We start from the raw sequence: 18,464 nt of genomic DNA, 5'->3' as shown, positions 1-18,464 counted from the left end.
GAGGAGGAGGAGGAGAAGGAGGAGGAGGAGGAGGAGGGGCAGGAGGGGGGGGGGGGGGGGGAGGGGGGGGGGGGGGGGGGGGGGGTTGCAGGGGAGGAGCACCAGGAGGGAGATGGAGCAAGGGGGGAGAAATGGAGGAAAGTAGATAGTGAAGGGCATGGAGAGAGATGAGAGCAGAAAGCAGGGGATGGGGGAGGACAGAGATGGAGAGAGACGCGGGGGGATAATGAGGGGAAAGGAGGTGGAGAATGATAGCCTGTCTCTCCAAACCACTCCATGCTGGTGGAGAGGCATCAAAATGTACACCCACTATTAGCATATTGACCCCACCCCTCTCCTCTGGCCTTTTCCCCTCATTATCATCAGGTATGGTGCATGGGACACAGGAAACACAAACCAAGCTTATTTCCCATCACATGTTAGCCTAAATGTCACGCCGGCGATGAAATGAGAACACGGAACAAATGGCACCGTCTGTGCCATGCAAATGTGTGCTCGTTTGGCCGTCTAGCTGGCCACCCAAGGGTTAAGTCTGCGAGCGCTTCATTAATGTGGGTCGGTGCAGTGGAGCATGTTGCAGGCGAAACAAACAAGGCTGGATCAAGCTGAGATATGCAACCATGGAAACTTCAGGAGACGTCCTTGGCTCTCCTTCCCTCCAGGGGCTGGAGGCAGAGCCCCCGCCCCAGTAAGGAGGGCCGACATTGGGCCTGAGCGAAGCTATGTGTCCTGGATGGCTGGTTCTATGTTTGATCTATGTCTGAGGGCAGTCGCAAAGCCTGTCTGTCTAACCTAAATGTTCATTCAAAGGGCCTGTGTCTCCCTGCAGCCAGAGCCTGCCCTCTATCTGTCTGTAGGTCTGTTTGTCTGCTTCTTACCAATCTGCTAGATTGCCAGCCTGTCTCACCATCTTCCTGGTGGTCTATCTGGCCTAAGCGTCTGTCTGACTGTTTGTAGGTCAGGTCTGCTTGCTTGCCAGAACGTCTGCCTTCCCTCGCACTGTAAAGATGCATGAGCTCATACGAGCCACTGACCATGCCCTGGAAATCTAATCATCCAGCACAGTTGGATGTTTGTTTGTGCTTGTACGCACAGATGTGCATACAGGAGTGCAAACAGGCGGCCAAGTACACAAACAAAAGGAGTCCCACCCAGCTATGATCGGAGTATTTTTTTTGTTTTGTTTTTGAAAAGCAGAGCCTGGCTGTTATGTGCTCTAGCTAGTATTTGTGCTCTAACAGCAGAGGTTGTGTGTTCTATTAGTCACACAATGCTAACCCCTTTCTCACTCTATGCACCCATTTACACAGACACACACACACACACACACACACACTCACACAAATCCCTCTACGTCAGCAAGCCAAACTCATAAAGCACTCACCCTCTAATTGGCTCGTAGTAATTTTGCTATTTCTTATAATAAAGTAAACTGTTTTTTCTACCTCAATTACTTCTCCATGATTATGTAATGGGGCTTGTTATTTTCTGCCATTTAATATCCCAGCTCATATAACTGTAAGCTATGTGAATAACAGCCTTAATAGACCACAGGTCCTCTAGGATCTGTTACTTTCAGGGAAATCGGGGCTGTGATACTGTGTTTGCAAGCAATCCAGAGCAGTGACATCAGTTAATTACATAAATTGGAGCGGGATCAGGCCAGGCATGAGAGAGATTATGACACAGGGCAGACTGAACGGCTGGAGGGACACAGCGCAGTGTTTCTGACACCAACATTCAGGGGGGGGAAGGAATTACATCACTATGTTGGGGTTATGTAAAACACTAGACCTGTTGTAAGACTCCAACCCCCTCTGAGAAAAACATTTAGAAGGAAATAACTCCTCAGGAGAGAAAGAGATGGCCTCTTTAGCTCAACCAAATGTTTCTCTTTGTGTTCAGGATGGTACATCAGGAAGAAACGATCAAGAAAAGCAGAGTCGGTGAACTTTTGCATCACTCTATATATATGTATGCATGAGAATAAAGAAAATTGAAGAAGTATCACACTGACACCCAGGCCTATAAAGAAACGCTCAGTGTGGTTAAAAAAGAGAGACCTGCTAGTGAGCCGGCACTAGAGGGGGTATGAGATCTCCACCTCCTCATCAGTAGGCCTAAAGTCTATCCCGTAGACGCTCAGGAACCCAGAGGGGAGATCAAAGCCTGTGTGATCCAGTGGCTGTTATATCACCCCTGGCCTGCTCTCCCACTGCGGGGGCCTCCTGTTATGGCGCAGGCAGCAGGGAGGAGAGGGAATATGAAACACTGACCTGGTCCCGTCAATGCATGCAACCTTCGAGAGTCTTTAGCGAGGATTTAATCCCCCCCCCACCCCCACCCCCTCTTTCTGCAGCTACATTTACATTCCACTTTGCATTCCATTAATTTCCATTTTAACCACACTTGCATGTTTTTGCAGGCAACATGAATAGTCATGAGCTGCACATGCGCTCACAAAAAAAAAGATTTGCAGCTTGAACAAAAATGTGTTGAATCTTTTTTCAGTCATTGTTCACACTTACGGGAGATCCAATTTAGCATCTGTGTTTCAATTCAAACTTTTATTTCAACACATTTGTCAATTATTATTTTTAAAAAGCAGCCTACTGCTTCCTCACTTCATTGTTCACCTTGTTATAAACTTTTTTTTAAAAAATCAGCGCTGCTGCCTCCCTCCAAATCTCCTGCATGCTCCGAGATGAAGCACGGACGCAGGCATGATTGGACCCCGTTTTCTTCCCTCAGTGGAGAGGCAGCTCAACAGGCCCGCTATTGACCGCATCCACCAGGGGAGGGAGAGGGTCAATGTAACAGAGAGCAGGGGACCATTTTGGACCACTTAACTATAATCAGTAAATGCACCCCAGTTGCAATTAGCGCAGGGCCACCCTGAGAGCGTTCGTTTTGCTCACAGCTCTGTCTGTGTTTTATTCTGCTCCACAGGAACCTTGTAATGCAAATAGCACTCCTCACTCCCGGCTTAACAACGGGAAAGGAGGCGGGAGGTGTGTCGCAGCACGCTGCTGTACTTACTTGGAGGGTGTTTCAACGAAACACAGTTGCTTCGCTCTCTTTCGAGCAGATATAAAAATATAAATCCTTATATATTCTTAGAGCACATTGTTCTGCTCCAGCCGAAACGTGCTGTAAAATAAACCTTTTCAAAAAAACTGAGGGTCATCTTCTGTTGTACGCAGGCTCAACATTCGGGACCAATGATTTGCTCTGGTCCAGAGTCTGCCCTGCTTCAGCTGTCTGCAGTATATTCAGAAGGGCTGTTGTGACTTCTCCTCAGATGCTTCAGCAGTCGGCTTTATGCAATTTGACCCACAAAACTGCCTCTTTACATAAATCATGGCTTGGTAGGGCTTGCAAAGGAGAAAGAGAAGCTTTTTTTTCAGGCTGAAAACAAAGAGAAGATATAAATGTGACAGGTAGCTGGTGCCGTCCCACTGAGCCTCTGCAGTGCAAAAGCACTCTCCTCGACTCATTTATGATTCACTGCCCTTTGTCAACCACCCCTCCTCCCCCCCTGCTCCCGCGAAGTAAACAAAACAAGAACACGGACAAACAAACAAACAAGGCCTTCTTTTAAACTGATACCGGCATTTCTGAAGAGCAGGTGCTGTAGTTATGATTGATTTAAGCTGCGGTGTGCATTCAAAGAGAGCGAGAGACCCGAGCACATAGACGTGCACATGAGTTCAAGGAGTCTGTTAAACTCGTTCCTCCTGCGGCAACGCTTGCCTTTGACTGATTCAAGAGCAGCAGTCTTAACTCTGTCACAGCAAGGGTGTCTGTGATGCTTGTGGGTACAGATACTCGACTGTAAGACACCTGTTAGCACACACACACACACACACACACACATACTCACAAAGGAGGGCACAATAAGTACCTGACCTCCTTTCCCTTAACCACCTGTTTAATCAAGAGCTGTATTTACCCATATTCACACTTTTTCCACAGCTCCTCTGTGCCACATATCATATTCTCTGCATGTGTATGAAAAGATTTCAGTACCCTATATTTTCAAAGTGTCTCACTAGTCCAGGATTTGTTGAATGTTCAGAACCGTGCTCATGCAAAGCTCCTGCTCAAACACCCAGCGACTGTATGAGGAAATAGTATCCTGGCACATATACAGCGTATGGGAGCTCTGTTCCCTTATGGCCAGCTGAGAGGGATGAAGCTTTGTGATCCTATATGTCCTCCGGATGGGATGATTGAAATGCCAGGCAGATATGCGTGAGGGACAGAGGTCAGGATAAAGGAAATGGAGAGAGGAAGGGAGGGATGGACAGAAACAGGAGGGGAGAAGGAGGGTGGGAGGTTAAGGGAGGATGACGACGGGCGGAAAGATGTAAAAAGAAGCAAAGAGGGGAAAGGGGGACTAGGGGCAGGGATCACTAATGAAAGTACCCTGCTGTTTTCTCAGCTGTTCTACTCGGTGCCCTGAGCAGTGCTGTGTACAAGGCCAGAAATGTCTTGCTATGCTGAAAAGATCATTTCTACCTCTTCCTTACACTCTCAAACACACACTCAGCAGGAACGGTGAAAGAGCACACCTAAAAACCACATCTTGGTGTCTGACTTGAAGCCTTGGTGACACTGAACAACAGGGCTGGTGTGGGACTTTGGGCCTTTTGGGTTTTTTTTGTGCTCCTCCAGCACCTACGTGTGTTATGTCAAGAGCTTGGCACACACAATGACCCAGGATGGAGAATGGGCTTCTGGGAGCATATTCACAAAGACTCGATTCAGAAAAATTAGAAATCTACTCTGGAGTTGCAAGAAGAAAGAAAACCTTTCTGCGAGAAGAGCTATGACTCAAAGCCAATAATAATAACATTGTCATGGGTAAAATCTATACTATTTTTCTGCGCCGAGAGGAAGCACAAACGCACAATGCACACAGCTGGTAACAGGCTGCAGATGAAAGCCAATTTGGTTTCTTTGTGTAACCGAGAGCTTCAGTTGGACCACAGGTCCCTGCGGAACAAAGACAGAAAGAAGCGAGGGAGAAAGAGGAAGAGATCGAGAGTGAGAGAGGGAACGAGCTGGGCAGAGAAGAGATATGGGGGGGTGGGGGGCTCCCTGGCCCACCTGGGCAAACAATAGCAGCGAGATGAGAGTGTGGCTCAAGGGCCCTCCCTGTCCCTAAAGTACACAGCTGTTGGTTGGGGCAGACAGGCATGATCAAAACAGCCCCGGTCTAATTCAGGTGTTGCACCTTCAGAAGCACACGGACAATTTTTGGAACAAGAGCGTTGGTTGCTATGGCGACGGCCCGCAACAGAGAGAGAGACTCTTTTTTAGAAGTCATGTGAAATGATGTCTGTTAATGTTCTTCATTCATTCTGTCAAAGAAACACACGGAACAGAAAGCGGCTACAAAAGCTCTGTACGCACTTTTAAAAGGTGCAAGGACATTTCAGATGCCTCTCCCGCCCACATGAGAGCATTATGCCGTAGTTTATTTGCGTGTTGAAAGCCGCTCGTGCAGGATCTGGGGTTAATGGATTTGTGTAAGATGTCTATACTGAACCTTGATTTCTGCATAAGGCATTCAAGCCTTCAATGTAATACATACAAAAAACATTTTGTATCCGCTTTCATGTCAGCCTCAGTTGCTGTTGATTAGTCAAAGTGTAGTAGTGTTGGTGAATGAACAATGAAATTCTGCTTCAGGGATGGTATGAATGTTGATGGCAAATAGAGTCTGCTTGAAGCCCGTATGTATATGTAAATGCCATCATAAATAGAACCACAGATGGGGGGGGGGGGGGGGGGGGGTGCATTTAATTCCCTTTCGCTGCATACAAGGGCAACACTGTGGCAGGATCTGGAAAGATGAGACCCGGAGCACACAGTTATAGTGAGAGCTTTTAATAAGGTGCAGCCAGATCTCATCTTTGCAGACCCTGCCTCAGTTGTCCCGTCTGCAGAGGCACCGGTTTGTGCGTAGACAACAACACCGTCCTTGTTAAAAGAGAAGCCATCTGTTTGATGATATATAGATTCTGGCTGTAATGAAAGGCTAGTGTGGCAGGTGACGCTGCCTCCCTGACGTCACTGCCGTGTTTAAAGGGGTGATGTGAGTTATGTCCGGTCCAAGCTGATAACACACACTGCGAAGCCGTGTTCTCTCCGCTCAGTGATAGCCGGTCGGGGGGGAAAACCCTGAGCATGTGTTTACTGTACTGTATATATATGTGTGTGTGTGTGTATTGCGCAAATATCTTCCCGAAATGACTCGATCCTGAGGGGCCATTCGGTGGTTTGAGGATGTGAACAGGTTGTGTGTATCGGGACAGGACATAACCTCTGTGTGTTATCAGCCAGTCACATGCATGCGTGCACGCCAAATTGTCCGGTACGGATGAGAAGCTACTGTTCACATTTAAAGTGATTAATTTGCCTATTCTTCTTTTGTTTCTTTTTCTGTTCTTTTTTTTTTATCGCAGTGATTCTGCTTTTTCTTCTCTTTGTTATCTAAAATCTCCCAGAAACATGTTTTTTTTTACCGGTTTCTTCTGTGGGCTGATATATAGCGTCTTAATGCTCTTTGGTGCCTCCCAGCTCGTGCACTCAATAACCAGCTGAACTCAACAGACAATCCGACGCTCCCCGCTCATAAAACACTGGGATTAGTCTTCAAAGCTCGGTGGCAAAGCACACAAGAGAAGTTCATTAGTTTGCGCCTCTCTTTCTTGTGAAATTTAGCAATGTAGCAGTTTCAATATAGAAGTAAATATAGCCGTTTTCCCCCATTCGGCTGCCTGTATGCAGCCGTGATGTCGAAAGCAACGGGTTTGCATAGAAGTCGACTAGAACACCCTTGGATGCTGCCCCATTCCTAATGCTAACCCTTTTAATATTTAACCAGGATCCAATACAGGAGTAATTATTTTTCCAAACAAATTACGCCTCAGGCCAAAACCGCCGCAATCTGATACACCACAGCGATACATTCTCTGTCACAAGGCACTATTAGTCATTTTAAATTATTTATCAAGCTTGGGTGAAATAGGATTTGCTTCAGACCTGTTTTATGACTAGCATACTGCTTGAACAGAATCTTGAGTGGCCTTTATATTCCAAAAAAGCAATTTCTATGAAAAGCTGCTCTGGCTCATCCTCAAAAACCCTGGAGACGTCCATATGTGAGGAGTTCACTGAGACACAAGGTCAATAAAAAATGACGACGCTGATGTTTTCTGTGGAAAACAGCCCCTTCTTATGATATCTAAACACGATCGCTATGAAAGACTTCACCCCAGACGACTGCACAATGTTAACAGATAGCGACATCAGATCCTTTGTGTTGATAAATGTCATTTCATACACTTCCCTCTTTTTTTGACCCATACATTTCTTAAATGGTTAAAAAAACTTCAGGGCTGTGTTATGTATCTTTAAACCTGAGATACTATTTTGTTGTTGCCAGACATTTTCCTTTTCACAATTCCCCCTTCACTAAAGAAAAATCTATTTTATAAAACATTGCTGATCCTGTCTGGAAAACCATAAATGTGAACAGTCAGGCGTTAATAATTGGAATCTGAAAGTCACATGGCGATGTTGCTTTATGACTTTATGAGTGGTGCTGAAAATAGCCTGCGTGGTAAGAACAGAGCCTCATTTAATTCAGCCTTCTGCAATGAAAAATAGCAACATTTTTACAGAGCGACAACTGTCACCATGAATATGAGCTATGTTTAACTGGGATGTCGAGTGTCTTCTATCAAACGCGATCAACTCGTTCAAAAGGGAGGGAGAGGCGGGACATAAAAGCAAGCGGATAGAATCGTTAAAATGGCAGTTAGTGGCAAATCAAGTTATTGTGTGGAGCTAGGGATGATACTAAATGAAGAGAGAGAGAGATAGGGGGGGGGGGGGGGTCATCAAAGCCTCTTTTTTCCCTCTACACAGCAGCCCCAGCTGGTTGGCTGAGCGATGGGGAGCTCTGCCCACTTGCCTGCTGCAAATTAGCCAAACTATTTACCCTTGTATATGCACATTAGCAAATTCCTCCAATTGAGAAAACAAATGCATCTGTTTTGTTCTGTTGAAAACTTCATGGGAGCCTGCATGGGCCTCTGCACACCAGGCATTCTGTGTCAAAGTGGCAGTCAGTCCGAATACACACACACACACACACATAAACACAAACACACACCTATGAACACACACACACGCACACACAAACACACACACACACAGCCAGCATGGAGCCAATTGCAGGTCCCTGTCGGGCCTCGCCAATCCCCCCAATCCCCTCCCCAGCTGGACAGCTCCAGCTTGGATCAGTTTCTCTTTAGTGTCCCTCCTGCCCTCTGTCTGTTTCTCTTTACGACAATCGCTGTTTTTCTCTGTCTTTATAACTCTCTCGCTCTGTGATTGGACAACTCTGAATTTCATCAATACTCTCATGACCTCCCCATGAATTCAGGGTCCCAAAATGAACATTTCTTTTTTTTTCCTTTCGCAAGTCCTCATCGCCCTTGTTGCATATTTTCCACCCTGGTGCTAGCTTTTAAATATTCATGCAAGTGGATGGAAGAGGTGAGGGGGGGGGGTTGAAAGGAAGGTGAGGGGAGGTGGGAAAGAAGAGAAAGGGAAGGAGGGCGGGAAGGAGGGCGGGAAGGAGCCCAGGCAGCGCACAGCGGTGGGGGCTACCCCCTTTCTGGATCTCCCTGCGGAGGGATGGCGGGCATACAGGAATGGTGGAAGGGGGGGATCAACAGGGGGCCTCATGATTTATTTAAACCTGGGGGCACCTGTGCCAGTCAGCCGCTGATGGCAGCCATCACCCCGCCATCCCACTGGTGCTTGACTCCGGAAAAGAAAGACAAATCTGTGGCAAGCAGGAAAATTAATATACGACTAGTGCTGAGGGAAATTTCACCCGTCCAGTTAATGATTTTCAGACTCAAGTGAGAATTTTTTTTCCATTGTTCTGTGGTCGTAACCCCACAGTTGAGTCTGGACAATTTAACGACCTTCCACTCCATTTTCTCCGTTAGCATGCACTGTTATGCAGCGACTCGGCAAACACCTTTAAGGTTGAACAAGTTACCTCCATACATTACCCACCTCAAAAGCTCAGGTGAGGAAAAATCCTATCTTTCAAATCAGCCAATCAATATAGAGCAGCCTCCCTGAGCTTAAGTGGGCGGCTCACTGTGTTTTATCAAGGCAGCTTAATTTCCGTCAGCTTAATATCCTGGGAAATGTATGGAAATTGAACTGCGGAGGAGAACAAAGACAAGTAGCCAGGATGAAACGATGTGGTGAAACTCAGAAAGCTCTGTCTTATCGTCGGAGCACAAAGTCCCATACTAGCAGGAGTGCACAAACACACACACACATGCACCACACACAGGCGCCACACACACACACACACACACACACACACACACACACACACACACACACACACACACCCAGGGTAGCATGTCAGGGTAGTGTATTGATTGGTGCATCCATGAGCTAGGTGGCCAACTTCACTTTTTCCTTATGAGTTAAATAATTCTCATTTGTTATTTGCCAAAATGACTGGAAGCGGTTGACTACTGTATATGTTCCAATGCATATGCTTGACAACCAGCAGTTAATTAGCTTAGCTGCTACATGTCTCCTGCTTGCCGTCTGCTCCGCTGAGACACATGGAAGAGCTGCCCAGAGGCAAATTATAAATGAGAAACAGGTTATTAGGATTCTGTCATGCATACTAAGGTGTTATGACTGTCATAAAGAGCACAGAAGTGAATGCAGGGAGCAGTAATTACCATTTTAGGGGTATTTCTTTTAGTATAGGCCTATGATTTCTGCAATTACTGTCAACAACAACAGGATGGGCCAGGCCCTGAGTGGTCACACAATGGAAATATATAAAGCTACATTTAAAAAAAACGAAACCAAACAGAAAGTCAGCAGAAAAGTCACAACGTGCCACAGCAGCCACGCAGTCAGGCTGAACTTAATGAAAGCTCATCTGCATTAGTAATAATCTGCCAAGGCCTGGGGGGAAAGAGCCCTGTTCCAGTGTTCCAGGTGCTGGTGAGGAATGCAAAACAACGACCTTCTATACCCCCCCTCCGTCCCTCAACCCTCTTCTCCCCCATTTCCCTTCCAATGGAAGATACTTTCTCAAGGATCTTCACACAAACAACTCCTACACTACTAACAGCGCAGCTGCCGCTGAGCGCATCTGCCTTTCCGTCCTTTTCTAATCCATCTTTCCTCCGTGGCAACCCGATCCTGCCGTTTACCTTTTTCTCCATCTGTGGCACACACACTTGAAACACACGCTTCACAGAACAGTAACTAATAGCAACCTCATTCATTAAAAAAACCCTTGATGTTTCACACGGAGGCAGGGTAAATGTGCTGGAACGCCTGCCCTGTCTGTCTGGTTGTGCACCGCCAACAACAGATAGAGAGATAGATAGACAGGTGGGGCAGGGGCTCGTCTTACACTCAGCCGCCTCAACTCCCGAGCAGCGACTGCACCACCCCTGATGGAGACGGATACATATTTCATCAGTTATTAAGGCTTCGACATAAGCCCGGCGGTGTCAGAGATCCTGCTGTAGCATCAGCTGCACCCATTTTTACTGCCAACATGAATAAAAAAGACACAGGCTCTAAAAGTAAAGTGCGGAGAGTTCCATAATCTGAGCTTTTTGTGAAGTTTCCATCTGAATGCATTAAGATCTCTTCTGCCAGAGGCCTTTCGTTGCACACTGATAAGCGTCGAGAGTACACAGACATTGGCCACTTCAGATCGCTGGGGACATCAAAAAGCTCTTTCCTCCCTCTCAGACACTGTTGACTCATTTTCCTTTCACCCACAATGTCTTATAGGCTAATTCTTCAGCCTCTACTGCTGTAGTGTATGCACCACGTAGGTTTCTCACATGTGTAAGTTTGAAGTCTGTGATGTGTGCAGGTACCGGCTGGCAGGTGCTGACATGCGTGCAGTATGTGCATTACAGCTTCAGGCTTCCGGGTTGTTAATATCAAGATGTTTAATTACTATAGCAAATTGCTCTTTCCCTCTGTCTTGTCGCAAATAGGCAAGACTCTCTAAAAACTGCCACTGTGAGAAAGCTTGTCTGTATGTGTACAGAGAAAGGGCTTAAATCCGTGGCGGCTGCATGTTGTCCCCCCTCTTTCCTGTCTAATATCTGTCCATCCGATAATAGGAAAAAGCCATAAAAAATAAGAAAAAACTATGGCAATGAAGGTGAAATCTGTTCGGCTGTTCTGAACAGCCACACTCAAAGGTGGGGTGAAAAGAGAGGTGCTAGACTCGATAATGAACTATTTAAATATTGGGATAATGGTGCACGCTTTCAGACTCTTTTTCTCCAAGAAGCCATTCATAGAGTTGCACTATTAGCACACACAAAAAGTTACAATGAAAAGAGCTCTTTTTACGGTCCAGGAGAGAGCAAGTTCTCCTCACATCACTGCCTCTACCAGCAGCCACCACAAGCCCGGCTCCTGCAAGCTGCACTGCCTCAGGAAACTCAACATAAACTTAAATAATGTCTTGCTGCATGTCACCCATCTCATGGCCTTTACCTGATGAGAGAAATAGGACAAACAAACCCAACTGGGACAAGACAATAATCCATTTATCTGGCACAGTGTAGGCTTGACTAGCCGGCTTACCTGTGACATCATTAGCTATAGGCAAGACACAAGAAGGGTGGCAGGAAAGGAGGGGAGGATAAAAGAAGTGGGACCAGGGTTGGGGCCACAAGTTGATGTATTGAGGACGTAAACGCCTCACAATGATGAAGAGACACCGTAACAGAACACACGGGTAGGGTAAGGTAGAACTACATTCAAATAATAGTGGGGAAGGCTGTATTCGGGTACATTGGCACCGAGCGTAGAAGCGCTACAGACAGGCCTATTTGACAAGGACAGATGAGCTCAGCTACATGAGCCAGTATTCGCTAAGCACTGAAGCGAACAAAGTTGAAACTCTAAGCGCCCTGAGAGCTGTTCTTGCAAATATCACATCACTTGTTTACCTTGAATCCTGGTGTTTAATTTGCATGAGTCAACCTTGTGGAAAATCCATAAGTCATTTGCAAGGCTCTTACAGCACATGCACCCAAAATGCAAACAGCCATGTGTGAGGGATATAAAAATTCCCATCAAAAGCAAGTGATAATGGCTTTTGTATGTATAATGTCTGCAATAGGCCTCGAATGACTCTTTCTTCATTCTCATGAAAATAACTCACAATTCCTCCTTACCATACCTTACCATAACTTATCGTTTCATTTCATCAACCAAAAACAAGGCTCGCGAGAAAAACTTAAGCGCACCAAGACAAGAGTACAATATTTTATTTAACAAGAATCAAAAAAGACAAAGGGGGGATGTTTTTGCTATGGTGGAGGATATAGAGTAACACAGAGCCAGCAGGTTGGAGCTGGCAAATCCCACCTGTATGTACGTAATCTCTACCCTGTAAACGTACCGTCTGCAGAAACAGAGACTATCCTGCAATCTTCTCATCTGAAATCCTCAAAGATGGTTTGATGTTCACCTCTAAGCCTTTGAACTCACCATGAACTCTACCCGCAGCCCGAGTTTGTTTGTTGCCCAAGCGGCATGCGATGCTGAGACACCCGGAGTGCTCCTCTCCCATGAGCTCATTCTTTGAATTGAATTGCAAGACTTGCCTCATTCCTCACAATGAGACCTGGTAAAGCAAACACACTCTTGTTGTTGACATGCTGTACATGCACAACATTATGCGGTGCAGAAAACCCTGTGACACACACACACACACCACTCCCAATGCCACAAACTGGTTTTGGTGGCTGGTGGGTAATTTTCTGGTGATTGTCAGCCTCTCTTTCGCCTCCTCCGCTGCCAAGAGGAAATGAAGGGATGATCTCTCCGCTCCCCTCCACTCGTCACTCCCCGAGAAAACAAACAGGAACACTTTATGGCCTGCATGTTGACCTGCAGCCCAGGAGCAACAACAGGCTACTAGTGGTGTTTACTTCAGGATGAGCTACTTAAACGGATACAACAGCACTGCTCTGTTGGCACAAACAATCCTGTTCCCATGCAGGGACCTTAATATATTGTAGTTTTAAGAGGCGGTTGGGGAGAAGTGTGTATAAAATACAGTTCAATAAACACTATAGCTCAGATATATTAATACTCCTGTCAGATGTGATAAAAGATCAGGATCTGAGGATCTCTTTCTTTCCCGAATGCAGCAGTTTAAATCCCATTACTGTTCACTCAAAGTTATCTGTACTGTTAATCTTGCCAGCTTCCTGTTTTAACAGGAAACAAGGGTCTTCAGTGTAGCACATTTAAAACACCAGTGATAAAAAAGTAAAGATGACAAAACCAAGCTAAGAATCCACTGAACTTCTCTCGACAGAACCTACACTATGCACAGTTGCAGAGCCACCACCTGGCATTCGTCTATGGGTGTAGGTGTGTTTTTAACGTGTGTGGTATGATGGCTCACACACACACACACCTGTTCTCCCTCGACCCCGGCCCCGGCACCAGGCCTGAGCACCAAACAAAGCTTGTCTTAGTACGGACATGGACACTGTTTGATTCCGCGCACTGTTCCCCCCAATGCTGCCTCCGGTGAAGCCTAAACATGCTGTTAGGTATGGGCAAGAAAAGCGTCTGTTCAAGAAGTACTGGGACAAGAAAAAAAAGGCCTTCCCAGAGACTCATCTGGTTCTAATGCAGGGCCCGCTGGTGTGGATTACAGGCACATATTACAGGAGAACTCAGGCTGACCCCTCATCTCTATCCCGGGGGAAATGGGAGCCAGCTATGGTGATGGGGCTGAGGGTCCAGGGCAGGCTGCCATCCCACACGATTGGTGCCCTTCTTCAATGAGTGTTTTTCAAAATCAGGAGAAAGCACTTTCTTCCCCAGAACCTCTCCATGACACTAAAACAAGTCATCGCTTCAAATATTTCCTGCGGTGTGTCACATCTTTACCAGAGTTTCACCAAGTTCTGGAGGAACTAAACAGGCCTTTGACAATATTCAAAGTAACACCACAACATGCTTGTTTTATCACACTAAACACAATAAGCAGCTGGCTACACAGCAAGCCTTTATTGTTCTATCCCATATTGGAAGGGGGTTAACTACGGGGGTAAATAAGCTAACAGGAAAGGCAGAATCAGCAGCAGCTCATAAGGCTGGCAGCAAATCTGGGTGTTTGGCCAAATAATCAGCTCAACCAGGGAAACATTCCTATTAAAGCTGGGATAAATCAAACAAGATGCAGAATGCACAATGATCATCCAAACAAAATGAACAGGACCAAACAGAGGGACATATCTCTTTCTCATTGTGCCATTTCCTCTTTTCATCAACAATGTTACATAAAATGCCTAAATTAAGTCTTGCATATCCATTTCACAACAATAAAATGATAATTTCAAAGCTGCAGCTCTTACCTGTAGTATCTGGACTGTAGATAAGTGGAGCAGACTGCTTTTGACACATGGCTGGCGGAGCCAAAATCAATGACTTTGACCCTGTAGGGCTGTCGAGATGGGTCCACGAGCATGATGTTCTCCGGCTTCAGGTCAGCGTGGATCAGCCCCAGGCTCTTCAGTTTCATTAGCGCTGTGGCCACCTGCTGTAGAACGGGTCTGATGTATTTGAGCGGCAGGGGGCTGAACTTGTTCTGCTTGAGGAAGTCGTACAGGTTCTGCTCCAGCATCTCAAACACCAGGCACGTGTGGTTCTTGTGCTGGAAGCACTCGTAGGCCTTCACAAAGTTGTAGTCATCTGCATTCTCCGTGCTGAGACGTGCCAGGATGCTAACCTCGATCTGACCCTGTCGTGCATACGACGGGTGATTTTTCAAGATCTTGACGGCCACGATCTCGTTGGTGCCCCTCTTCCAGCACTTGACCACCTGTCCAAAGGTTCCCCGTCCCAAGAACTCCAGCACTTCGTAGGTGTTGGTCATGGAGCAGAGCACCTCATGCTGCACCAGCTGGTAGTCCCCCTCACTGTTGGAGCCGCTGTTCTTGGACGTTGCGGTGGAGGTGGCGGTGGCCACCGTAGCCACCGTGGCTCCACTGGCTGCACCGTTCTGGATCATCGATGGGCCGTGCTCTTCAATGATCTGCACACTGCTGTTGTTGTCAAGCTCCTCACTTTTGCGTTTAAGCCCACATCGCTGGTAGGTGTCGAGGAGACTGACCGTGCTGCGGCGCGTCAGGTTGTGAACACCGACCACGCCACCCACACCACTGCCACCGCCGCCGCCTCCACCACCGCTGCTGTTGCTGTTGCTGCCTCCACCCCCGCTGCCTAGCAGAGACCCCACGGTCCCCGAAGTGCTGCTGGCTGAGGCGACCACAATGTGGGCCGCGCTGGCTGGGAAGATGAGCGCCTGCTCGTAGGGCAGTGTGGAGCTGGCGACCTGCAGGGAGCTGTTGATGCCGAGGGGGCCAGTGGCGGCCGACAAGTTCTTGCTGCTGTTGTGGCTGTAGACTTTGCTGTAGGTGCCGTACCCTGTCATATCCCAGTTACAACTCTGCTCCACCTTCAGTTTCTTCACGCTAAAGAAGGCACTTGATTGGAGAGTGTGAGGGGAGAACACTTGCACTTGCGAGGCCATACCTGTGACGAGAGGGGGGCAGAGGGGAGGAGCAGAGAGGACAGGAGGGGGATGAAAGTGAGAGGTTAGGAAATTGAGAGTGTCTGAAACACGAGTGGTAGCCAGTAGCTTTAAATAAAGACAGCTTGGGTCAGAGCAGGTCATTAAAACACCAAGCGTAAATGCTGATGCGTCAGCATGTTAACCTCTTGAACTCTTTAACATCATAGTAAACTAACAAGCATTAAATGACCTTCGAACTGTCATTAAGCATTTGCTGCTTTGGCATTAAATTATTTCTATTATTTCTAAAGTACTATTATCTCTGCATCAATAAAACTGATGGGAAAGGGATTGGGTTTTTTTGTACACGATGATATGTTGTTTCTGATATTGTTATGTAACATAAATAAAAGCCAGAATGTTTAGCAGAAAGATAAGCAGGTTTAGATTGAGTTATGCAAACCACTGGTTCATGCTGAGGAAATGCCATTTCCCCACTGTTCCCATCTGCAGCAAAGTAAATAGGCTGAGTGAATACTAAAAGAGCACCCTTTCATGGGTCACTGCACAGAGAAAGCAGAGCGACACAAAACCGTACACAAAAACAGGCGCACAAAAAAGTCTGAGTGATTGCAATTTCCTTCCCCAGCACTTGCATTTATTGGTACACAATTACTCACTTTGGGGAAGGTGGAGGAATAAATGTCGGTCAAGTAACTATGAGAACAGGAGAGGGGCACTGAACTCCCTCTCAACTACAGATCCCGAAGACAACAAAACAAAAGGAAAACTGCAGCGAGGCTGTGCTCTGAACTCCTGGGAACAGGCTGCCTCAGAATAAGCAAAAGCTTCTCCAAGCAAACAGCCCAAAAATAGTCCCTTTCTTTATCTCTCGCTTTGCAAACAGACTTGTTTGTAACATTGACATGATTATTACAGCACAAGGAAGATTATACGATACTTGTAGTAATGCTGTGTTTAAACAGTTTCCAGTAAACACAAAATGAGTTCACTGCTAACAAACTAAGAGCTTCCACCTGGCCGTGCCAACACCCACACAATTAGGTCTTACTGTTGATCAACTGATGCAGGAAACAAAGAAGGCCACGGTCGCAACTCGCACACAAACGCTAGAAAAATCCCTGCATGCAGACCGTTTACTGCTGAGGAAAAACATGCTGCTTTTGTGTGTTTAATAGACTACTTGAAAGCTGGGAAGTTTTGTTCAGTTCAAAGATAATTAGAGAAGCATTTCCCTCCAAGACGGGGAGGACTTCCATAATTGTAGGCTCTCTTCTGCGGACAGAAAGCGGAGAGGACGGGACATGCCTGGTCACTTTGTCATTATTAGCCCTTTGAGTGGTGATGATGATTAATTCAGTAGGAAGTTGGCAGTCCTCCACTATACTTTGCCTCATTTGTTTTATTTTAACCCTCCTAACCTCTCTCCCTCTTCCTTTTTTAGATTTTTCTTTCGTCGCTCTGTGGCCTTGCTTGGACTTACTAGTTATCTGCATGGTCATCTGGTCTTAGCCCTAATGCTGCAGGATTGAAGATGCAGTGCACATTATGAGGGCTCACTGTAAGCTTGGTGGGTGTTGTGTAGTAGCTGATGTAGCATAGCACCTCCATGCTTCCTGAAAGACTTATTTAAGCCTCAACTATGACATCTACACATATGTAATCTGAACAATCGTCAAGTTTTTAGTTTTTTTTAGTGCCCATAGCCACTTCATGACCAGTCCTGTAGACCAGTCCAGAGAGGTAATGAAGATTGTCCGCTAGGCTATTAGGGGCAAGGCTCTCTGCTAATCACATAAACCCTGAAGGCCAGATGTCACTCCTTGGATTACCAATTCCTGTGCCTGGACTTTATACTAAAAATAATTTGAATGATGGGTTGTGTCACAGAGCAGCATCAACAGTGTGTGATGGAGAGCCTGACAGGATAATCACAGGCACAGACTGATGGACACAAAGATGGATGGACAGACACAGAGCTGGCTTGTTCCTTTTATGGAAAATTCCAGCATTAAATATCTGCCAGCAGGACATTCTGGAAACTCAGCTTTGACTTGTAAAGACATTCTGCACAGCTGGTTTTTGCCACAAAACTCAAGGCTACCACAAACAGCGTCGCAGTTTGGAGCCCTGTGCGGAACCCAGATAAGTAATTAAATAGACCAAAAGTAAGAGGTCAAACGGCTGGAATTTTATCTCATGACAACATACACAGGCAACAATGTGAACAATTATACTTCATTGGGAAAGTCGCTCCAGTCCTCAGGAATCACTCTTCATCCAAACTAGAGTTCAAACGTATTCATGATCTAGAAAATAAACAACCAAACCCCTCTTTACTATTGTCAGAAACAACACGGCGCTAAAGACCTTCCCTTGAAAATGTCCTCTTGAAGTTTATTTGAATTTCTGAACCTGCCAAGTGTAAAATTGTTAAGGTCCATTGTTGCACATTTCCAATGTTGGAATGCCTTCAGCAGCCAAGGCTTTCCATTTAACATACCTAAAGGCACACTGTGTGTCCCGCATACTGCAATTAAGCATACCAGAGAGGCATTTTCCAATGTTTAGAGGCAGTGTGTTGAAATGGTAGGAGTCGATGTTTTCAGAGAGATTACTTCTCTGTCAGGGCTTCGTTAATCTTCTTTTTTGGGAGGATCAGGGCCGTTCTGCATGCCATCCGAGGGCGAGAGATGGACTGAAAACGGAGGGAAGGACAACAGAGCGTGGAGAGCGGGGCCACGAGTGGCCCTCACATTCTAGCCTGTGACCTGCCTCTGTTTGCTCTCTTTTA

General features: G+C 46.4%; 1 protein-coding gene across 3 annotated transcripts in view; it reads right to left on the bottom strand.

Annotated features, from left to right (window-relative positions):
- The window catches only part of hipk2 (homeodomain interacting protein kinase 2), a 69,705-nt gene that overhangs the window by 37,080 nt on the left and 14,161 nt on the right, over nucleotides 1–18,464 (bottom strand). For all 3 annotated transcript variants that reach the window (XM_031870464.1, XM_031870483.1, XM_031870473.1), the window contains exon 2: nucleotides 14,490–15,669. In XM_031870464.1, coding sequence (XP_031726324.1) covers nucleotides 14,490–15,669 — 1,180 coding nt within the window. The remainder of the gene's footprint in view (nucleotides 1–14,489; nucleotides 15,670–18,464) is intronic.

This window comes from Anarrhichthys ocellatus, unplaced genomic scaffold, assembly GCF_004355925.1.
Source record: "Anarrhichthys ocellatus isolate YVR2014 unplaced genomic scaffold, GSC_Weel_1.0 scaffold2, whole genome shotgun sequence".
In the NCBI taxonomy this organism is placed as follows: Eukaryota; Metazoa; Chordata; class Actinopteri; order Perciformes; family Anarhichadidae; genus Anarrhichthys; species Anarrhichthys ocellatus.
This window is presented reverse-complemented; position numbering and strand designations above follow the sequence as displayed.